At 42.7% G+C, this 25,136-nt stretch overlaps 1 protein-coding gene across 1 annotated transcript; it reads left to right on the plus strand.

Annotated features, from left to right (window-relative positions):
• Positions 1–8,229: 8,229 nt before the first annotated feature.
• Positions 8,230–12,737, plus strand: LOC125722338 (kelch-like protein 10). Its single transcript, XM_048998485.1, has 5 exons — positions 8,230–8,751; positions 9,276–9,765; positions 10,140–10,751; positions 11,261–11,410; positions 12,038–12,737. The coding sequence occupies exons 1-5, from the start codon at positions 8,591–8,593 to the stop codon at positions 12,341–12,343; spliced, it is 1,719 nt and encodes a 572-aa protein (XP_048854442.1). The 5' UTR covers positions 8,230–8,590; the 3' UTR covers positions 12,344–12,737.
• The last annotated feature ends 12,399 nt before the right edge of the window (positions 12,738–25,136 follow it).

The raw sequence follows: 25,136 nt of genomic DNA on the forward strand, positions 1-25,136 counted from the left end.
AACATCACATATATTGTTTTCTTACATTCAATGTTAGTTTTGTTTCTTTAGCAATGATTTGTCCCCGGCAATGAGCGTCTGTGATGACAGAAAGTTTCATAAATGCATAATTGTGTTAAATTAGAGTACAGGGCTAATAAGAAATATTTCTGAGCTAGTTATTAAGTGAACCACCTTAACATTGGACATATAATGATAATAAAAATAATACTTAAAATTATTAGTATAATAATTATTATTATTATAGTAGTAGTATAAAAATATTGAAATGGGACCACGTCAATCAAAGGCAAACTAATATTGCAGGTGACTGCCCACAGATCCAAGTGAAAAATTTTATGGGGACCCACTGCCGCAAAAAAAAAATATTAAAGTCCTTTCTGTCCTGGTTCCTAGTTCTTAAGTACATATGTGATTATCTGTAGTGGAGGTTCCTCAACTTAAGAATTAGAAAATCCCTTGTTAACTTTGTCTGCAAACCCTATTATTAATTACATGACTCACATCTGTACTGTCCTTCAGGGCTTTGTTAACCGGTGACTGGAAGGATTCAGGAAAACGGGACTACCACTTCCCAGGCGTTTCCCCAGATACGATGCAGCAGATCATCGAGTACGCCTACGCGTACTCTGTGCTTGTCACGACTGACAACGTGGAGAACCTCCTGGCGGCCGCCGATCAGCTGAACATCCTGGGCATTGTGCAGCTCTGTAGCGACTTCCTGCACGACCAACCCTAACCCTAACCCAGAACTGCATTAGCCTTTTTAAACTCGCTGATGGCTACTGCCTCAACGAGCTGCACCAGTCTTCCTTCAGCTTCATTCTGAAGAACTTCAATGAGGTTGCCACCAACTCAGAGGAGTTCATGGATCTGTCCCTCCAACAGCTTTGTGTCATCATTGAGAAGGTTGAGTTGAATGTCAGACAGGAGGATGTTGTGTTTGACGCCATCCTCCGGTGGATCGAGCACGAGCCTGCCACCCGAGAGGCCCACATTTCAGTTATATTGCCCAAGGTGACTATAATTATACAACATTCTTACTGACATGTGGATATAACAATAAAATGTTCATTCACCAAATTCCTTTACTGTAGTTAGAGATTTTCATGTCCCATAAGTCTACAACCTGGGCTTCCAAAACAACACACTCAAATGTCTTACATTAAAAAAAGTTGTAGCTGACACAAGTGAGACTTTCAAAGTAAATGGCTTCAGCTAAAGCCTTATGAAAATGAGAAATTACAATTTGGACATGCTGTTCGATCTTTTATCTCAAGAGTTCCTCTTTTCCAGTGATATATAAAAAAAACATCAAAGAACTCATGGACATTCTCTCGTTCTTGTTTCCTGTGTAGGTTCAGATGGCTCGCATGGATCTGGAATATTTTATGAAGAACATTAAAATGAACGATCTAGTGAAGGCCAATGCGGCGTGCAAGCCCATTGTCAACGACGTCTTAAGGGCCATGTATGAACTTGAATTTAAAAGCCCAAATTCTGAAAACCCGTTGACCCGCCCACGCCAGCCCTCTGACATCCTGTTGGCTATTGGTGGCTGGGTTGACCACCCAACCACCTGGATTGATGCGTACGACTCCCGGGCCGACCGCTGGGTGGATGTTACGCAGGTGGAGAGGCGCCAGTCCGGCCATGGCACAGTATACTTACATGGATACGTGTACTGCATTGGGGGGTTTGACGGCCTCATGCGCTTCAACACAGCCGAGCGCTACGACCCGGAAACTAATGAACGGACCATTATCCAGCCCATGCATGAGCGGCGACACGATGCCAGTGCCACCACCTTAAATGGCAAGGTAGGTTAATGGGAGGGCGTCTGACTGTGTTTACCCTCATTCTCAAGTCCAAGACTTGTGAGATAGATGAAATGGTGTTCCCCAATACCGGCCCTGGGGGCCAGATTCCAAACAGTTTGCAGATAAATTTCCCTATTCAAACACACCTAGTAAACTTAGTAATTAGCTGATTATAGTTTGCTCGAGATGGGAAATCTGCAAGCTGCATTGGATTCTGGCCCGCTAGTACGGAAATTGGGGAACCCTGTCCTACACTATCCATTGCACATACTTCTATGTTTGTGTCACGGTGAACTTTATCTGTAAATCTCCTACCTTGTGCCATGTGCTTCCTGTGGTCGGCTCCAGGTTCACTACGACCCTGTACTTTCTGGATCTCCATCTCAATCATGTACATCATGACACTCATCACTTTTGAATTGGTTTTCTTAGATATATATCTGTGGCGGCTACAATGGAGCTGATACACATGCTACTGTGGAGTGCTATGACCCACTCACTGGCGAATGGACCATAATCGCTCTCATGAGCACTCGCCCACGTGGCCTTAGGGTCGCTGCTTATCACGGGAAAATTTATGTGGTGAGTGACTCCTTTCTTGCACCTTGAACCATAGGTGACAAGTTTCAAGTTTTACCTATCTGTCTTTGCTACTGTCATGGATTGTGATTCCCTTAAACCAAACAAAATGTTCAGTGTCAGAATAACTCACTGTGAAGGCTTATCTGAATGCATGTACAAAATATATACCACCCTCTTTAGCCTCCCTGCATTCATTTCTGGGTTATAAACGAATATGTTGGGGGACTCTGCTACAAGCTCGGGTAGTAAAGTTTCGATTTCTGATCACAGTTTTATATTCTCTAGTTCCAGACATAATTGTTGTTTTTGTCAGTGTCTGTTTAACTACAAATGCCATTTTTAGTAATAATAATAATAAAAGCAAAATATATGAGCATAAGGAGTCTTTTTTGAAGGCTCAAGATTTTCCCCTAATTCTGCTGGTTTTCCCTCCACCCTAATCCCTGTCTTTGGTACAGTTAGGTTCACGTGTCTTTAACACAAATGAGTTATAAGCTTGTGAGACAATGGAAGCCTGCTTTCATAGGACTAAAATTCCTGAAAAGTTTGAGACTTTGGTAAAGCTGATATTTGCTTATCCTTTTGGTACCTGAGTGATCACTTGCTTTTGGTGTCTCCCCAATGGGCGGTTCCAACGGGTCACATTACCTGCGGAGCGTCGAGGCCTATGACCCTGCGATGAACCACTGGCGTGCTGTGGCCCCCATGTTCACGGCACGAGGCCGTTTTGGCATCGCAGTGGTGGATGACCTCCTGTTTGTGATGGGCAGCTCTGATGACGTCTGGGTTACAACCAAGGTGGAGTGTTACGATGCGGGGACAGGCAGCTGGTTTAGCGCCCAGGACATGAGCAGAGCCAACAGAGACTTCAGCTGCTGCGTAGTGCCTGCGCACCCCTGCATCGTACAGCACGCTGCACCTCGGTAGCCCCATGGCCACCCAGGAGGAGATAAACCCACCTGCCTGGTGGGTAACCTCAAGTACACCCCCCCTCAAATTCTTTCCCTAAAATGTACAGTGCTTACAGAACACTGGGATACTTTCTTAGTTTTCTAAGAATGCTGCAATGTAACCACACAAAGGAAACATGTTCAGTCTAACAATTATGTAGGAGCTCATGCATATGCAACAGTGTCTCTATAGCTATTTGGTGAATGCTGGGCTGGGAGGCGGGAAGAGACTACTTGTCTGTCACCAGGAGTCCGAGTATCAGATGATGGACATTTGTTCCTGTCATTTTCTGCTGTTCTTTTCTGAGACCATGATACCAATAGACACTGCTGCACTTTACCATACAGAGACATCTGGAAGCTGGGGAGGGCATCTGTGCTCCTTCAGCCACAGACAGACTGAGGCAGACGACAGGCAGGAGGACTGGAATAACAACAATTTAATTTGTTTTTCATTGATCATTGTTGACACACCACGAAATGTGAACAACGAAACAACGTTAAACAATATCGCTGGATGATTAAAATATATAAAATATATATAATCAGCTGTGCTATGGAATTTGTGTGTGTGTTTTTTAGCTAAAGGGTTAAACAAACACTTAATTGTATTCATCATACCATATATGAGTAACCCAGCCTTTGATCAGTTCCTTCACTCTATTGTTACAGATTTTCAGAAAAGTACATCAGGATTATTGTTGTGTTTTGCATTTCATGTAAGATATAAAATCGAATCTGTATGTATGAAGTCAACCACCACACAGCGAATCTCCTCGGGATCCTGGCCGGCGACCCCCTAGGTAAATACACGGTCCAGTTCTACCAATCCATCGGCAATCCATCTGCCACAGCTACAGTAGGTGTTACATGTACGTGGGCGTCCCCTTGGCCTGGTCCAGCCGCTTGGGTCCTCAGCAATGAGGATCCTGCGACCCGGATCACCCTCAGGGAAACGTGCCACATGGCCGTAGTGCCCTAACTGACAATCCCTCACAATGCAGGTAATGTGCCCCCATTACCTGGAGATGCATGGCTTCATTGATCAAACTATCAATCCTCACTCAAGTTGGCACATTTGGTCTGAACAAAAAAAATTTGCAGGTGGGGGACGAGATTGATCGTGTAACCCAAAAACACGGAAGAAACAAACACAAAAGCACCAGACTCTCAGGTTGGGGGATGGGTGTTGATATTGGAGTACAAAATTAACACAGATGGAAGATGGACAAGTACTTTTGATTTGTGTCCTATTCTCAGTGTATGACGAATTATAATGGCTGTTTGTTAGCCGTTTGCATACTATCTTGTGCGAAAACCGGACGACAGAATTCTGTTGTAGTCTAGCTGACTTAGCAAAAAAAATCCCTTACACTATAAGGATTTTTTTTTTTTTTATCATTATTTAGGAAAGTCACCTTAGTGCAATTACAGAGTAATGCATTGCTTCCAAACAGCGATGTTGTGATAGACTATTCAATTAAATGCTTGTTATACATATAATTCTGAATATTTGATAAATTGGGCAAAATCATATGTTTGTTTTAAACATGAAAATGATGCATGCATGTATCAGAGTTTTATAGTGGGTTTCTATTCAGGGGCACTTCTGAAACATTTTGGAGCACCCTCTGCCACTGCCACCTCCCAAGATGAGGAGCCGTCCACCTCCTCAGCCACATATGTGTCTCCACAAATGTCTGATCCCGAGGATGAAGAGCCAATAGCAGCCACTTCAGGTGTGATTGTGCGTAGCCTGAGTGTGTGGGTGTGTCGCAAAATATTTTGCAACGACTGTTCCGGCACGATGAATGCTGTGTATTCAAAATAACTTGTGTATACTAATGCAAATGTATGCTCATAGAAATGCCTGGAGCTCAACCCCCTGAGGATGAGCTCCTGCCTACAAAACCTGCAAACTGGCCTTCAGATATCACTGACAGCATTCGAATACAGCTGGTTTGCAAAGGACCAAGTAAGGTAGCACCTGACTTTGTTTTTCCTAGAAATGAGGGTGATGGAAGAAGTTGCCACCAGCAGTATTTTAAGAAAACACTAGTTAGCGGTGAAAAGATGCCTAAAAGCTGGCTAGTATATTCTGAGAAAAACAACAGCCTTTTTTGCTTTTTTTTGTTTTCTAAAAGACACATCAGTTTAACAAGTTCTGGGCTGATAGATTGGAAGCATGCCAGTTCTCTTCTCACCTCACGTGACAATAGTCCTGAACACCATAACTCCATGAAAGCATGGAAAGAGCTGGTAGTGAGGATTAAAAATGGTGAAACAATTAACAAACAAGAGATGGCACTTCTGCAGGCTGAGAAAATAAGATGGAAAGCGGCGCTGACTCGTCTCACTGCTATCATTCAATTCTCGCGCAACTACAGGGCAACAGGCTTTGCATCTGCACAAATGTCACCCAAGGATATGTGTGAGGACATGAACGTAGAGGCTGTTCTACAGCAGAAAAGACAGAGATCTACAAAGCGGCACTTCTCTCACAAATCATTTGATGAGCCATTGAGTGATGACTTAAAGAAGCTGGAGGTGACCTTTTTTAATGTTGTTGTTGATGCTGCAGTGTCTTCCATCCAAGAGAGATTCACCACATTGGAAAATGTGGGAGAGAAATCTGGAGGACTGACACATTTTCCAAATCTCTCAAATGATGACCTCACTGAACAGTGTAAGACCCTCGGTGCTACTTAGCTTTTTCAGGACCAATCAGACTTGGATGCCGGAGAGCTTGCACAGGAGATTAAGAATTCGTCTGACTTACCATCAAAATCTATGACCTGTCTTGAGCTGCTGAACTTTGTGCATGACAGTGAACTCAGAAATATACCCAAATTTGTGCATTGCTCTGAGAATTGCAGTTACTCTACCTGTAACTGTGGCTTCAGCAGAGAGGAGCTTTTCAAAGCTGAAACTTGTGAAGACATATCTGAGGTCCACTATGTCTCAGGAACGCCTCACTGGCCTTGCCATCATCAGCATTAATCATGCAATTGCTGGCCAGATTTCATATGACATTATTGATGACTTTGCATCAAGGAAGGCAAGGAAGGTCCTGATTTAGATGACAATTATTTCATATCACTGTGTGTTGTGCGAAGTGCAATCATGTTAATTGTGTCATTTAGGAATGCCTCATTTTAATTGTATCTGCCTTTTATACTTATTTAATATAATAATTTTATATGTATGTCTTATTTTGACTTCTGTGCGTGCTTGTTTTATATTTAAAGTTCTATTTGATGATGAGATGATGATGAGAACCCTTTATTGCTGTTGCAATACACCATGTCACTAGTCACAAGTACCGGTGAGAAACTGGCAATCAACCGACCATACATTTTATATGTATGTCATATTTTGACTTCTGTGTGTGCTTGTTTTATATGTAAAGTTATATTTCTTCCAATTTATATGTTAGTTATTATGTTTGTTTGTGTGTGTATATATCTATATCCAGTTAAATTCAGTATGGTTCGGACAACAGTTTTTTTACGATAAAATATGTTAATGTACAATCCTTAATATGTCTTGTGTGTGTGTGTGGGTGGGTAAAAATAATTAATTTACTTTGGGATTTTAGATACAGTAAGATATTATACACAGACCTAAATAATTACATAAACACAGTCGTTGCTGTTTCAGTTCTCTCCTACCATTTATATTGTCACAGTGAACTATATCCTAAGATGTACTTGTACAACGTTTGTATATAGTATAGCATGAAAAAAAATAATAATAAAAAAACTCAGCCAGAGTAGAATTGTTTATATATATATAAATATATAAAACACTCGTGCGCTCTTGCGTTGTGTACACCCAAAATGACGATTCCACCATACACTGCGCTAGGCTATATCGAGTGTGATGTTAGCTGCAAAAGACGCAAGCTGATCCCAACTTCACTTTGCTACACGTCCATTGTAAAAGCAGGGCCACAAATAAAACACCACCTACGTCTCTGTGCTCAATTCAAACGGAAAATGTCGCCAAATCCATTCGCCATTTCACTATGTGCTGGCTAGTCATGGCGCGAGCATTAGCGACGGACGCGAACAGCTTCAGCTTATCTCGCCACAATTCAGCTCGACTGTTTAAACTTCAGCCAAACACAACATTCTGTGTTAAGTGAGAATTCTAACGAGAAATAATAATTACTTACATCGTTCAATGGGTGCCCTCGGAATATCTGTCCTGCCGCTACTCCCATCCACTTCTAACTTAACTCGTCCATCTGTGTGGGGGTGCGCAAGAACGATGGGTGCCGCGAAGCTGCAGGAAAACAAACTTAAAAACCTGCACGGAAATATATTAAACTAAAGTTAGTCGGCAGAAGTGAGGAATTACAAAAAAAAAAAAAAAAAAAACGATTTCTCAAGAAAAGATCATAAAACAGGAAAATGGTCAATAGCTCATGGAGTGATATTGCACACTGTACCTTGATTGTAACATAACTGCTCTATAATATATAATCGATTATATGCAATAGTGTTCAGGATTTGGGTGAAGTGTACTGTACACAGCACAATAATCATTGTGATAATTCCACACTTGCTGCAATATGTTTTCATGACTGTATTGGGGATATTTGCGGTCCGAAAAATACGTCCGCCTTGTGCTAAATGTGGACCAAAACAGACTGACTACGCAGCCCAATTTTCAAGGACCATTTTTGTTCTAAATAAAGGCCACAACGGGCCGACCAGATTTAGCCCATAAAATAATGTCCTGTGGACGTCCATTTGTTGCTCAGTGGCTTATGTTTAAGGTGGAAACTAGGGAATAAGATACGAACTTTAGCCTCGTTCCTGACAGTCATGTAAATGACCTTTTTTGTTTTTCATTTTTAGAAACGTAGCCGAGGAGAAAAAATATGAAAACATTTTTTTATTAATTAAGGAACTATTTTATTTATTTCGGGAATTCGTGATTTGACAATTCACACATAATACAAAACGTAAATGCTAAGATAAGCACGGTATACATTTTCCAAAAGTGATGTTAAAAACATTTAACTTGTTCTTCTTGTACAGCTGATTGCGCATAGAAAATATTTTCCCCCCAATCAATTTCGAATCTCAAATATAGATTTAAAAATAAACGTTACGGTATCTTAGAACACTGTGACGCAAAAGTGCGGTTTTTGCGTATTAGAACGTATGTACACGTCATTTCGAGTGGTATAAAAAGGAGAAAGAGACGAGACATCCACATTTTTGAATAATGATGGCACACGACATGGAGCGAGTACTGATGTCCCCGGCTTTCGAAGTGTTCAACAAGCTTCGGCTCGCAGGACAGCTTTGTGACGTGGTCCTCATCGCAGACGGTGTTCAGTTCAACGCCCATAGAGTGATTCTGTGTGGCTGTAGCTCCTACTTCCAGTAAGTTCCTGTGGCTCATATATGACGATGCCAAAACAGCAAGGAGTCCGTTTTTTTCTCTTGTTAGCAATGACTTCTCCTTGGCAATAAGGCTCTAGGATGACAGAAAGTTTATATTAATATATATTATATTAAATTATGTTAATGTAGGTCAGTGCTGATCAGAAATATTTTTAAGTATACAGTACCACCTTAACGTTTAACATATAATAATAATAATAATAATGGTATAAATATATAAAAAGGGGACCATGTCCATCAGGCAAAAACAAAGTATTCCGGGGCACTTGCCCACCAGCCCAAGTGAAAAATATTATAGGGGGAGCTAATGTTGAAAAAATAAGAGTTAAAGCCCCTGGTCCCTAGTTCTTAGATGCCTATGTGATCATCTGTAGCGGGGCGTCCTTATCTCTGGTTTATTTCCATTTGGGGGTCCCTGGTTCAGAAGATTTAGAAAACCCCTTATTTAACTTTGCCTGCAAAACCCATATTTATTAGATGAGTCACTTCTGGATTGTTTTCAGGGCTCTGTTCACCACCGGCTGGAGTGATTCAGGAAAGCGGGAGTACCAACTCCCAGGCATTTCCCCAGAAACATTGAGGCAGGTCATCGAGTACGCCTACACGTACTCTGTGGTCATCACAGCTCACAATGTGGAGAACCTCCTGGCAGCTGCTGATTATCTCAGTGTCCTGGGCATCGTACAGCGCTGCTGTGACTTCCTGCATGAGCATCTCTGCCTTGACAACTGTGTTGGGCTTGTCAAAATCGGAGATGTCTACTGCCTCAAGGAGCTGCACCAGTCTGCATTCAAATTCCTCCTGAAGAACTTCAAGGAGGTTGCCATCAACTCAAACGAGTTCCTAGAACTCACGCTCGAAGAACTTTGTGACATCATGGAGCGGGATGAACTGAATGTCAGAGAAGAGGATGTGGTGTTTCACGCCATCCTCCGGTGGATCGAGCACGATCCTGCCACCCGAGAGGCCCACATTTCAGTTCTGTTGCCCAAGGTGAGTATAGTTATACTATGTTCTCATTGACTTGTGTATATAACAATAGAATGCTCATTGAGTGAAGTCCTTATTACTGTAGCTAGAGACTGAACCTCCATTTTCATGTCCCATGAGTCTACAACCAAGGCTTCCAGGTATTACACCTGGGAGGAGAGTGTAACAAATAATGGAAAACAACACACTCAAATGTCTTACATGAAATAAGTGTTAGCTGACACATCTGAGACTTTCTATGTAAATGGCTTCAGCTAAAGAAATTAAAATTTGCACTTACTGCTGTATCCTTAATGTTAGGAATTGCTCATCTCCAGAGATTCACAGAAAGCACTAAGGAACTCATGGGAATTCTCTCATTCTTGTTTCCTGTGTAGGTTCGCATGGCTCGTATGGATCCAGAATATTTCATGAAGATCGTCAAAAAAAACGATCTAGTGAAGGCCAATGCGGCGTGCAGGCGAATTATCAGTGATGTCATGAAGGTCATCTATGATCTTGATGATGAAAGTCCACTCTCTGACTTTGAGAACCCGCTGATCCGCCCACGCTTGCCCTCTGACGTTTTGCTGGCTGTCGGTGGATGGAACATGGGCACTACTAACTGCATTGATGCGTATGACACACGGGCCGACCGCTGGGTGGATATCACGCAGGAGGAGCAGAGCAACTTAGCTGGTCATGGCATGGTGTACCATAATGGATTTGTGTACTGCATTGGGGGGTTTGATGGCCAACACTTCATTAATTCCGTGCGCAGATATGACCCGATAACACGAGAATGGCAGCAGATGGCCCCCATGCACTGGCATCGCTGTAATGTTAGTGTGGTTGTGCTCGATGGGTTCATCTACGCCATGGGTGGCCATATTGTTTTCAGGCCCCTCAATAAAGTAGAGCGGTACAACCCAGTAACCAACGAATGGACCCAGATCGAGCCCATGAATGAGAGGAGAAGCGATGCCAGTGCCACCACCCTGAATGGCAAGGTAGGGTAATGGGAGGGCGTCTGACTGTGTTTACCCTCATCTTCCCCTTGAAATTGAGTATTTTACACAGTCATGAGTTCTCTTTCTCTTCAGATTACTGAGTTTTTTTAGATAATTCATTTAGTTCATTTGGATAAATGCATTATTGGTCTCCATTAGGGGCACATTGGGTAGTGCTGTGGTGTCATATCCAAGACTTGTGAGATAGATGAAATGGTGTTCCCATGTCAGGTTTCCTTTATTCTGTTCCTGGGGGAGCAGAATTGAAAACTCTTTGCAGATTTCCCTTTTCAAACAGCCATACTAAACCTGAAAATTAGCTGATTATGGTGTGTTTGAGAAGGGAAATCTGCAAACTGTGTTCCGCCAGGACCGGAACTGGGGAACCCTGTCATACACTATGCATAGCACATACTTTTATTTTTGAGTCACAATGAACTTCATCTGTAACCTCCAAACCCCAGTCATATACAGTATAACGGTGTTCACAGTTAAATTGTTTTTCATAGATATACATCTGTGGGGGCCACAGTGGAACAGAGAGCCTTTCTACAGTGGAGTGCTTTGACCCACTCACTAACGAATGGAGCTTGATCACTCCAATGAGCACTCCCCGTCACAGCCTTGGAGTCACGGTGTATAAAGGGAAGATCTATGCGGTGAGTGATTCCTTTCTGTGTCAAATCTCACATTTTACCTGTAAGACTCATGGTTTTTTTGTCTTTGCTGCTGTGTCTTTCATTGTGATGCATTTAAACCAAACATAACAGTTAAATGCCAGAAATACCTGCTGCAAAGGCTTATCTTAATACACATAAAAACATATATGCTACCCTCTTTAGCCTCCCTGCATTCATTTCTGGGTTATAAATGGATCTGCTGGGGGTCTCTGCTACTAGCTCGGGCTGTAAAGTTTAGATTTTTTATTAATTATTTTCTCTAGTTCTAGATATAATTGGTCAGATTGTTGTTTTTTTCAGTGTCTGATTAGCTTCAAGTGTTCGTTTTAAGTAATAACAATAAAAAAGCAAAATATATTAGCATAAGGAGTCATTTTTGATGGCTCACAGTTTTCACCGAATCATACAAGTTTTCTGTTGCCCAAATCCATGTTTTCATTGCATATAGGTTGACATGTGTATATAAGCTTGTGTCATTTATAGACAATGGGAGGTTCTAAGGAGCCTGCTTTCATAGGGTGAAAATTGCTTAAGAGTTCATGACAAAGTTGATGTTTGCCCATCCTTTTGGCAACCAAGTGATAATGAATCTTTGGCATCTCTCAGGTGGGCGGTATCAACAGGTCTGATCACCTGCAGACCATGGAGGTCTATGACCATACCACAAACCGCTGGCATGCTGTGGCCCCCATGTCTACACCACGCAGTGAATTTGGCATCGCAGTGGTGGACGACCTCCTGTTTGTGATGGGCGGCCACGATGGGTTTAGGGTAACAAACAAGGTGGAGTGTTATGATGCGGGGACAGGCAGCTGGTATCGTGCGCAGGACATGACCAGACCCAGAAAACACTTCAGCTGCTGCGTAGTGCCTGCGCACCCCCGCATCATACAATACGCTTCACCTCGTTAGTCCCTGATGGCCACCAAGGAGGAAACCCATCTGCCCACAACAGCATGCCCAGTACGTAACCTCATTTACACCCCCCACCCCGAAGTCATTTTCCATGGCCTCGCTAAACTCCTCCCACACCTGAGTTTTTGCCTCGACGACCGCCGAAGCCGCATTCCATCATTTCATCACCGCTGTCCACCAGCGGGTTCGGGGAATGCCGCCACAACAGGCACCGACCACCTTACGGCCACAGCTCCAGTCAGCCGCCTCCACAACGGAGGCATGGAACAAGGCCCATTCGGACTCAATGTCCCCTGCGTCCTCCAGGACATGGGAGAAGCTCTGCTGGAGGTCGGAGTTGAATCTTCTCCTGACATTGCATACTTAAAATAAAGTTCTCTTTTTTATATTATCTAGTTTGTGAAAGCGTCATAAATTTCCCATTTTGGATAAACGTTGTTCTCGTTTGACGGTTCTCTTCAGAAATTCCGCTGCAACCATCGGTGATTGCTAATTAAGCACTAAGGTTTTTCGTAATCAATTGAAATACTGGTTTAGTGCAACCCCTTCCCCTGGGACCTACAGTAAACATAGCCAGCAACTTGAATTTGGAGAAGGGATGTTACCTCTGCTGTACCTCATGCTGATTACAGTATGTACTGTACACAATATTATTATATTGTGGGTATCAGAGTTTGCGGGTGCGGACGGGCAGGCTGGCAGGAAGGAGGCAGGGAAGGACGAAGCAGGGAGGTAGAATACGGGGAAAACTGGGGTTTTATTAGGGGGAAGACGGCTATGGGCAGAACGGGACATGACAACAGCACTAACATCAATGACGGACATCGGACAGGGCAAGATGTGGACTGAAATAGACAAAAGACATGGCAAAACGACAAGGTACAGCTAGGCATGATAGGGGAAGAACACGTGGATAATCAGGGGGCGTGGCACACAACGATCGTATGAGCCGGGCATGACAGTGGGTCTGTGTTCATAGTGGGGTACTGTAGGGTTCAATTTTAGGACCAGTACTGTTCCTAATTTACATTAATGATATTGACAGCAATACATACAGTAAACTGGCTACATTTGCAGACGACACCAGGGTGGGTGGCGTAGCAGATATTGATCTAGCAGCGGAGAGGCTACAACGGGATCTGGATTTAATTAGCGACTGCGCTGATACCTGTCAGATGAAATTTAACATACAGTAGATACATGTAAGATAATCATGCAGAGAGCAGAAATATAAAGTACTTGTATTTTATGGGTTCCACTGAAATAAAGGTAGCTGATTATGAGAAAGATCTCGATGTGTATCTTGATGCTTCTATGTCCCACTTTCGCCAGTGTGGGGAAGCAATAAAAAAGGCCAATAGGATGTTGGGTTACAAGTCTAGGTGTGTGGAGTTTAAAACAAGGGAAGTGATGCTACGATTATACACTGCTCAAAAAAATTTAAGGAACACTTTTTAATTAGAGTATAGCATCAAGTCTGTTAAACTTCTGGGATATTGATCTGGTCAGTTAAGTAGCGGAGGGGGTGATTAATCAGTTTCAGCTGCTTTGGTGTTAATGAAATTATGAACAGGTGAACTAGAGGGGTAACAATGAGATGACCCCCAAAACAGGAATGGTTTAACAGGTGGAGGCCACTGGCATTTTTTTCTCCTCATCTTTTCTGACGGTTTTTTCACTAGTTTTGCATTTGGCGACGGTCAGTGTCACTACTGGTAGCATGAGGCAATACCTGGACCCTACAGAGGTTGCACAGGTAGTCCAACTCCTCCAGGATGGCACATCAATACGTGCCATTGCCAGAAAGTTTGCTGTGTCTCCCAGCACAGTCTCAAGGGTATGGAGGAGATCCCAGGAGACAGGCAGTTACTCTAGGAGAGGTGGACAGGATCATAGAAGGTCCTTAACCCATCAGCAGGACCGGGATCTGCTCCTTTGTGCAAGGAGGAACAGGATGAACACTGCTGGAGCCCTACAAAATGACCTTCATCAAGCCACTGGTGTGAATGTTTCTGATTGTTTGGACTTCATGAGGTTGGCTTGAGGGTCCAACATCCTCTAATGGGCCCTGTGCTCACTGCCCAGCACCATGGAGCTCGATTGGCATTTGCCATAGAATCATACCTGTCAAGTATCCCGTTTTGGCCGGGAAAGTCCCGTAATTTACCCTTCTTTCCCGCCGTCCTCCCGTATTAGTATTTTCCCGTAAATGTCCCGTATTTTAACCTGCGTTATTAAAAAAAAAAAAACGTTACCCCCCCCCAAAATCTGAGCTCTGTCACTAGCCTCGCGATAACTACCACCTGCAGTAGCCTACTACGCGGGAAAAAAACACGGGAAAAAAAGAAGAAAACAGACAGATGATGGACGCCAGGACAGAGAAGGAAGGCACTCCTGCCAAAAAACCAAAACCCTCGTGTAAATACCGTGATCAATGGGACAACGAATTAATTTTTCTGAAGAAGAGCAGGGTGGGGGGCAGTCACGCGTTTTGTAAAATTTGTAACTGCGACTTTAGCATCGCACACGGGGGAAGGAATGATGTTGCCAGCATGACAAATCCGCCAAGCACAAGCGCGGGCTAAAGGCACAAAAACATGCCCAGGCGATGTCAGCATTCGTGACGAGAAATGCCACTGAGGCAGACCAGGTCACAAGTGCAGAGGTAAAAATGGCAATACTGTGTGCCAAAAACAACATTCCTTTCTCCTTCCATGATGACTTCAACAAGTGTGTAGCTGACATGTTCCCGGACTCTGCTATTGCACGAAAATACTCAACGGGAAAAACGAAGGCTCCTTTGTTTCCTGTCTGCCATTATTGGACAAAGTGATCACCTGGATTAATTAGTTTGTCCAATAATGGCAGACAGGAAACAAAGGAGCTGCCTTTGAAGTTCAGGAAGTAGTGCAGCTGTGCATAAAGCCAGTTGTAGTTTATAAGTGGTTGACAAGTGGTGATTAGCTTTCTTGTCGCCTGTCTTAAAATGTAAGGGATACTGCAGCTTGGTTGGGGTGGTGGGACTGCTCGCGGCGGGCGCCGGAAAATTTCCCTTATTTTCAAATCCAAAACTTGACAGGTATGATAAGCACCCATTCTTAAAGCCAAATTGCCATAATATGTGAACTTTTCGTAGTTACTTGGCGTTTAGGTGCACTGAAAAATGTTCCTATGTCCATTTTCCTTTTCTCTGTCATTTTATCTAGTTTATGACACTGTAAGGCAAGGCGAGTTTATTTATGCTGTAGCCATTTTATACACAATGGTAATTAAAAGTGAAAGTAAAACTATCATAAAATAATCACAACAATAAAAACAAGGAATTAAAAAAGGTTTAAATTTGTATTTAAAATTAATTAAGACACTTAAGAACAGAATAGAAACTGATTATACAAAAAAATACAGTGGGGTCAGTTCGGACGTAGCACAGTGCTCATTTAGTAAATGCACAGCTAAACAATATGCTAACTGTGGCCGTTAATGTTAAGTTAATATTATGCCAAGTCGTCACAAATAAAACTGCATTGGAAACGGCTCTGGCGCGTTAGTTGCAGTGCACTATGGAACAAGTTATTGTAAACAAGCGAACGTTAACTAAATAAGTAATATTTTAATCGCTAATATATCTGATTCATGGAAAATTACATCGGTAATCAGCATTTTTGCCGAAACTAATTTATGAATGAGTCTGCATTAACTACATTAAAGATAATCGCTTTATTTAAATTAAATAAAATACTCTACTTATTGGAGTTCAACATTAATAGAGCCGCAGCCACACACCTGACTCGTGTGTGTAGAGTAGGTGAGATGAACTGGGAAATCAGGCAGCGGGCCAAACCACTGTGAGGAAGGGGGGGGGGACGCAACTGTTTCTAAAGGCATTGTTTGCGTTTGTTTTATTTTCTACCTACACAATTATTTTAGGTATACATACATATATTTTTCACAATAGAGAGTGCGTTTTTTTTAAATAATTTATTGGGGGGGGGGCATGTTCCCTCCGTCCCCCCCCCCCCGCGATTTACGCCCATGATTAAAATGAATAATTGTGGGGTTTATTGCTTCCGTAGGATAAGCGGTTTGGAAAATGGATGGATGGATGGGTGGACGGATGGATTATAATGAATAATTGTGGGGTTTATTGCTTTCGGGATAGGCTCCGGACACCCCGAGACCCAGTAAGATAAGCGGTTTGGAAAATGGAAATGGAAATTGTGGGGTTTATAGAAAAAAAACTGTGCTAGCGATTATAACTAACATGGAATAGGAAACAACAGCCCTCCACAAGTGAAAACCCAGATGAATGCTACTGAGAACTGTGTTAACACTGATGAAACTAAGAGTATTTTTTTAGTTCTGTGCAACATTGTTTTTTTTAAATGTAATAGTCAGCTTGAAGCATTTACCTTATTACGAAAGCAATGCCCCAAATTACTTAAACATTTTAAGTAAACATTTTACCATCCATTACCGTAAGGGTTCCCAGCCCCCGGTCAGTGTACCGGTACCGTCCGCGCTCAGTGCTCAGGGGGGGCGGGCGGTGCCTACCGTCCCGTTTATTACGGGTTCGCGCCGTATTAAAAAGAAAACTGTCTGTATTGTTTAGTGCCGGATTTCCGTTCGCATAGCCAATCTCCCACCATTCCGCATATTTTATCGTGGACACCCCGGCAAATTACACCGCCGTTTTAGGGATCAGTGACATTTTTTGAAGTTTGGGAAGATTTTACTAACCAAATAGCTGTCTATCATCATCACCTCGATATAAGAACACCTCCAATAAAAATAAAGACCACAAGTTTTAATGACATTAAAAACATGCAATAATTTTATCGACATGTACTACATTAGTATAGTATAAAAGAGAAAATAATCAAAGTTGCATAATATAATTTGAAGAATAAAACGAAATTTTGGAGAGCTAACAAACTGCTCACCTCAGTGCCATTTTCATTCGTAGAGTTTGCTGTGCTGCAAACGGTAAAGAATATTTACGTTGTTTCTATGGAAACTACTCCCGCTTAACATTAGTGTAATAGTACGTACGTTGAAACTGGCTAATGAGCTGTGTTACGCTACGTGCGTATTACGTCATAACTCGTGCGTAGAGTCCATTTTTCCGGGGAATGTCGAAGACGTGCTATGTAGTTCAGATGTAGAAAGTTCTACTTTTCTTTTAAATGTTAAAGAAAGTTTCATAAAAACAAATTGTATAGCGAATGTTCAGTACAATAGGAAGCGTTATTTTGTTCAAGCAAATGGAGCCGAGGCATAACATTTAAAGGAATGTTATTCAAAGGTAATAAGCTTCCACCACACTGCAGCTTAAATACACGCGTAGAGGCAAAATACCGCTTTCTTAAATTAATTACATGATACGTGAATGTCCTGCTTTGTCTTCCAATAAGGTAAGCTCGGTGGCTATAAACACTCATACATTTAGCTGATACAAATTAATTTTGTCCTTTGGAAAAAAAAGTAGCTGATTTTTGGCTTGTTGAGGCTTCCACATATGACAAACCACAAGATGGCACTGCCTGAGCATGCTTTTAGAAATGTACTGGAGTGCCACTAGCAGGCAAGCAAGTTACTTTGCAACTTCTAGAGCACAGCAATGGTGTTGGACATTCTGTTAGCTATATACGCAGGGATGGATATAACTGGTAAGCATTCAGCATTCAGCAACTGGTAAGTACGCATTCACCTTCAAAAGCGATATGTGCAGCAATCGGTTGTTGTAACAGTGTGAATTCATACGTACTTTATGTGCATTTGCGGCGATATGACAAGAAATTACCGTGCATTTTAACCTCTATTTTCCTTACTTCTTTATATTACGTTTTCTCTGCTTTATTTCAGTCAGTCTAACATATTGCGCCACAGCCTTCAACCCGAATTTTCATAGCAGACTTCAGTTAGGAGTACGCCTTAGTAATGATTAACCTGGGACTCACCAGGGAGATGTGGGGGGATACTATTGTAAATTGCTTAGTTTTAACTATAACAGCCTTAATAATCCTATCAAACACAGTGAAATACTGCAATACCTTTATCACTGAAGGGCTCGTATGATGCTCTTTCAAGAAACTCATTTTAAACCATCAGACGACAGTTGTGGATGGACAGATCACATCTATCATTCTACAATCTTTCTGCTGTAGAGCAAGGGATGTAGCAATATTGTTGCATACATCTATTCCCTTTGTTCTTTGCATATCTGATGTGGATTCCCGATCCAAATGGGAGATCTGTCATAATTACTAGTTTATTGTTCATTACGCCTGTACTATTGGTTAACGCATGTGCTCCTAATTGTGATGATATTTTCTTTAAGCGACTGTTCTCACTGGTACCTGATACCTCTAAATATCACCTTATCTTGGGGAGTGATTTAAATTGTCGCTTTAATCCGAAATTGGATCATCCATCCCCCAAGATAGCTCTGCCTTCAAAATCTGTCGAAACGATCAATTCTTTTACCAACAAATTTAATGTGTCAGGTGTTTTCACAATTTTTTAATCCCACTCGAAAAGAGTATAGTTTTTTTCTCTGAGATTCATCACACGTTTACCCAAATTGACTATTTCTTAGTTGATAAGACTTCTTGCTCAATATCTGAGTAGCTATGATAAAATAGCTTTCTCAGATCATGCTCCAGTCTCCTCGAAAATTTTGTTAGAACATGGTGTCCTTGACGGTTCAACACTCAGTTGCTTTCCTTGTTGATTTTATTTCACAACAAATTGCCAATTTTCTTTCTTTAAATAAATCTCCAGATGTATTTGTTTCCATATCGCTGGAAACCTTGCAGACTCATACCAGTGGGCAGATTATCTGATATGTAAGCAATGATAGAGAGCTGTGGAAGGAGAAGATGGCATATTAAACACAGCGTGAAGCAGATCTTGACAATTGATATGTTTCTCCCCATCTGATGATGTTTATAAGGAGCATCTAACGATACAAGCAGTTTGAATTTCTAGTGTCTCAACATACTGCTGAACTACTGATGCAAACAAGGTCTCATTATTACGAGCAAATCCTCTAGAAATGAATAATGCATTCAAGTTTTTCTCCTCTCACTTGTTGTCTAGAGTTCAATAATTTCTTTAGGGATTTAGCCATTCCTTCATAGGAATGTGTGGCTGTGAATGATTTAGATGTCACTATCACTCTCACTGTAACTGAACTGACCACCATGGCGGCTGCTTCGCAAAGTGGTTAATGTCCCAGACCCGATGGCTTTCCTTCCGAGTTCTATAAAAAGTTATGGCCCCAGTTGTCCTCTCTCCTATTGGACATGTTCAACAACCTGAACCTCTTGCCCAAGCTAATATTTCTCATGCTAAAAAAGGGGAAAGATCCTTATTCTTACACCTCCTTTCACCTAAAGGCTTATTGAATACGGACTAAGATCCTGTCCAAAGCACTGGCCCTTCAGGCTTGTTTGACCAGATTGAGGTCCTTGTCAGAATTTTGTTGGTGGTTCCAGTGTCCTCATGTGAAGCTGAGAGGAGCTTCAGTGCATTGCGCAGACTAAAGACGTGGCTAAGGGCTACTATGGGCCAAGATGGACTTAACAGTCTGTTAGTCTGCAATATGCAGAAAGACGAGCTGGACAACTTTAACATGAACAACATATGCCAAGTGTTTGTGGGGCCCAGTGATACCAGGAAAAACACATTTGGTACTTTTGTTTAGTGTCTATTCATTAATGTATGTTTGCTTTAAATTGCAGATTTTTTTTTTTTTTTTGCATAGAACAGTTACTGTAAATTGGTTATTTAATTGTTGATTTTGATACAAAACATTACTTATTTGATATCTTTTTCACAATAATAGTCATGTTTAAATTTTATTGTATGTTGATGGCTTGACCGTAAACAACATAACAAAAAATAAATAGTTTTGAAGAAAAATCTGCTTTGTCATTGAACCTGAGAAAAACTTTGAAAATAAGCATAATGACACAGTCTCCATGCTACAATAATAATGACAGAAGTAAAGTTTTTCACTGTGGGGACAAATCTTCATAAGTACAATTTGACTGTATTATTTGTGTCCCCTTCAAAAATTGCTTATGAGAAATTTTATATCTATTGCCCCCCCCCCTACTGTTAAATAAAATTTACGCCTATGATTATAATAATTATAGCAACTGTATTTTCTGTATGGTTGAAGATCTGTCTGGTCTTTATTCATTTAATTATCACTGTAAATATCTGGTTAGCTATCTATCATTTACTCCTCAGAAAGCAAATTCAGACAGCGGTTGCCTGGATCAACACCCAGTACTGGGATGCCTGGAACCTGTGTGACGAGGTGATCGACTGGGGAGACGGTGTGGAGGAGTGCTCACGAGCGACACCCCCACTGTCCAGGTTGGGGGGGGATAAGGAGGGATTGGGAAGGGCTACTTGGGAAAATGTGGAGGTATCAGAAAGGGGCCTCCAATGGTGAGATGGAGGGGGCGGAGGCTGGTATGAATGGAATGCATATGGTAAATGGAGGTGAGGAGAATGGATGTGAGGTAAGAGTGAATAGCTCTCCCTGGTTTTACCTCTTAGCCCGATTTCACTGTTCCAGCCCCCACTGCAGTCACTCTTGCTTCCCGCTTTAGGTTCCCCTTGGCTCCCTCTCCTGGCCATATTATTGTTGCACTGGTTCCATTGCTTGCCTGTCTTGTCTGGTTGTGTCCTGCCTTGTCTGTCCCTGTGCCGTCTTTGGTCCTTTTGATGCCCAATCCCTCCCTTTTGTCTCCTTCTACTGTGTCCTTTGTTCCCACTTACCCACTGACACCCACTGTCTGTCTTTTGGTCCATAGTCAGCATCCCTGTTGGATTACCTGGCCTGTCATGAGTTGTGTCCTGGGGGTTAGTCTCCCCTGTTGTCCTTGGTTTTGCCCTGGTCTGTGTGTCCCCTCAATGATGCCCTTGTACCCGGAGGGCACAGGATTGGGAGGGGGGCGTTTACTGTCATATCTTGCCCATTTAATCAACCTTACCCTCCAGTTCTCCTCCCTGATGAGCCACGCTTGGTGTCTATTAGTCTCATCCCATGTTCCTCCCCTTCTGTCAGTCACTATCAGCTTCCTTGTGTTTTCCCATTCCTTAGTCTGGTAAAGTGCCCAGTCCTATCTTCTCCAGTTGTGTCCTTGTCTGTTTGCGTCTCTGTGCCCAAACCTGCCTGTCAATAAAACTCCCCACGAAGGGGATTCTGCCCTACAGTTTGCATTTGGGTCCTACTTCCCACCGGTGACGTGACAGAGGAATACATGCTTAGTGCCAGGCAGAAATCTTTGATTTTGCATCGATATGGTGACTTGGTGAAGTTAGCTGATAGTTCTCTTGATTCCAAAGACATATGATTCTTGTCTGTGCATTATGCATATCCAAAGTTAAGAGCTTCAGATTAATAGGTGCGAAAAACGCATCTTGCGTTTGTCGAGTTCGAAGGGTTAACTCACTGAATATTTATGTTACGCCGAACATGACTCATTGTCGTTTTGGACAGTAAGCACTTTATGTATTTCATCCATTGCTCCTGTTCCTTATGGTATACAGTCGCTTTATACATGTGGAGACTCACACACATTTTTCACATTCCATTACTTTCACACATTTTACTGTCATTGTACATCTCTTCTGATGTCACATTTATTTATTTATTTATTTATAACCTGGTAACTGCACACTGCACAAATACAAATAAATCATGAATTACCAAAACCTTAAATACTGTACAGAAGGATAAACTCAGTTATTGCTGAAAAAATCTATACACAGATATAAAAATATAATATTCCCATCAAAATCACACATGCACAGCCAAAAATGTAGGCAGTAACTATACACTGCTTTGCCAAACAGGTACAGGTATCAGACACACAGAACATCAACTTGTTCATTATACTCTTTGTTTATAAGATAACTGGGTACATCATCCAGCAGAAGGAAAAATAGGCCGACCATTTAAGACAGAGAATACATTCAGCAAACTGAATGTGACCTTCACTGCCAGACATGCAACGTGTTGAAAGGTGCAGTGTTATACTGTACATAACATTTTAATTAAAGATATTCAAATTTAATATAGTGTACTTTAGTGAACTTTTGTTACCTTCCTCACACAAATATGTGAATTCGTCCCATACTGAAAGAAATTACCCTTTATGCCCTCACCGATGTGAATTGGCACAAATTTCCACAGCTTTCTCACCACAGCCAGCCATTTTCTCCATAATCATAATCAATTCCAACTCCTGCTATTATTTCTTTCACTGCAGACAGAATGACGTGGCCTTCCATCCACTTCAGTCTCATTCATTCTGCAATATGGGTGCTTGTGGTTATTAAGCAAGCAAGCAAATGATGAGAAAGTCAGTCTGTGAGAATAGGTGACTGCAGTGACTGTCCTTCCGTGCCATCAATATGTGCAGGGAGTAAGACCAGAGTACAGATGCACAAAGCTTATATTTCTTGCTTTTCCCAAAAACAAGCTGAAAAATAAATATGTCCAGCTCTTGCCTGAGAACCGCTGCGATATTTTTATTTCAAATACAAGCTCGAATCCATCCATCCATCCTATGTAACCGGGGGTCCGGCGTCAGCTGTCAGAGGGCTGAAGCGGCAGACGCTGTTGGTAATCCAGGTCGGCTGATCGTAGATGGCAGTAAGCGCGCCAGGCATGACTCGGAGCCAAGGAGGCGAAGCAGAGATCGGTACACAGGAAGACAGGAACACAAGGAGGGGAAAAACGTTTGCACGCTGCATAAACCATGAAGATCTCGCGTCTGGCCAGAAATAAGAGACTGAGAAGGGGAAGGTTGACCACAGATGGGAGGGGCGGGGTTCCAAAGCGGAACCACACCTCCTCAGGCACTTCCATCTCCTGCCAACATTCCTCTGTCCTTTATTTCCCTTCACACTGCACTCCTATCATGCTCCACAACCACAAACCTCTGAAATCTCCTACACTCTCTGCACTCGACTGACTCCTTACCAGCTTCTCTCCTGCCGCTGCCTGCACTCCTTCATGTTCTGTTGGCACCCAAACCACCTGCTTTGCTCGCCCCATCATTTCTCCCAGATCCAGCGTGGGCTGATTAAAAGCCACTGCTAAGGGGGGGTCCTCCTCTGGTGTGTTGTACCATTCTCCCACTACTCCCGTCCTCCGTATCTGAATGGCTACTCCCTCAGGGCCTAATATTATCCAGTCTGCCGTCATGCGCATCCCGTCTTTCTCTCGGCAAGGCAGCGGATCTATCAGCCGATCCCACTCATCCCTCACTCCAGGATCACTGAAATCTCCCATCGCAACTAACAACTGTATTTATCCTATTTCCAATTTAACACATTGCTATATTGTTCCTTTATAAATGGTCTCCACTGTTCTAAGATTTCCCAAACCTTTCCAATAACTTCTTCTAATCCATATAAGCTATACTATCCCTGCTGGACAACAACCTTTGTTGCAGAAGGGTGAACTGTCCACTGACTACCTCTACTCCCCCTTCGTACATTTTATGTCATCTGCAGCTGACACAAAGCATCTCTGCCTAACAAATTCACTGGGATATGCTCTGATGTTAGTTTAGACATATTTACATTTTTGGCCCCTATCTGAACCTCTACTAAACAAGATTCTGGAACATGCAGGTTGGACAGGTGTGTCCAGGCTGATCACAGCTCCAGCACACCAGCTGAATCAGCCTGTTCCCCAGTCTCCCAGGGGTCTAGGATCATCAAATTTGTGAGTAAATGGGTGCCCTCTGAGGAAACCCCCATCCATTGTATATACTCACTCTGTTCTAATTAGGGACCAGAGGCCAATTAGGCCTTGTTTTTTGGCGGTGACTAACTCAATTTCTTCGTCAGCTCCCTCTCATGCTCTTCAGCAGAGTCCTCCTCCTCTCTGTACAAGTCAATAGCGTGGATCAGCTGCTCCTCAGGAATAGTAATAAGTCCCACCACTTGCCTTAGCCTGCTTCTCACTGGCTTCGGGAGCGTGTCCTGCAGTGCCCTCTGGTACAGACCTCTAAACACCGAATCCTGCAGGTCCTGCTCTGCCTCAGTGCTCCACCGCTTTTCTTGGGCTTGCAGATAGGCAGCTGGGCTCTCCCCCTCCTTTACGGGCTCCACCTTCATTTCAGCCACACCCAGTCCCTGTCACCACTGCCAGCATTCTCTCCATTCCGTCTACCCCCAGGACACAAGCCTGAACCGCTTTTATGTCCCCCATCACCAAGAGCCGTCCCATAGTTTCCTCCTCAAATACTTTCATCCATTTTCCAGCTCCGTCTGCCAGGACTGTTCTACCCATGACACATACTGTGTCTGTGCTCCTTTCACCACCAGGGGGAGCATCAGAGTGTCCCTATCGGGAGTCTCACAGCCCTCCTTCTTCCCACTGTTCTATGATCTGCATTATCCTCCTCTACTCCTTCCTCACTATCCGTTTCTATCTCCTTCTCCTGGAACTGACTCCATCCTCTACATGGAGGGTTAGGGCTGTCCATCAGATGCATCAGCCCTTCTGCAGCCCTACCACTTGCTCCGCACCCCACCTTTATATCACCCCCTTTTTTCTTAAACCCACATGCCTGGCCTTCTATTATTATATCACTCCCTCGCAGTCCTTCCTTCACGGTCTGCCGCCACAGGTCGCTCACTTCCCTGTACCCATATAAACAACTTTCTTCATCCTTCTGTTTCTTCCCCTCTGAACTTTACCTTGCCCTCTATTACTGGAAAGTGGCCCTTAAATATCAGAGGTGGCCCTTCTACT

Source organism: Brienomyrus brachyistius, unplaced genomic scaffold, assembly GCF_023856365.1.
Source record: "Brienomyrus brachyistius isolate T26 unplaced genomic scaffold, BBRACH_0.4 scaffold38, whole genome shotgun sequence".
Classification (NCBI taxonomy): domain Eukaryota; kingdom Metazoa; phylum Chordata; class Actinopteri; order Osteoglossiformes; family Mormyridae; genus Brienomyrus; species Brienomyrus brachyistius.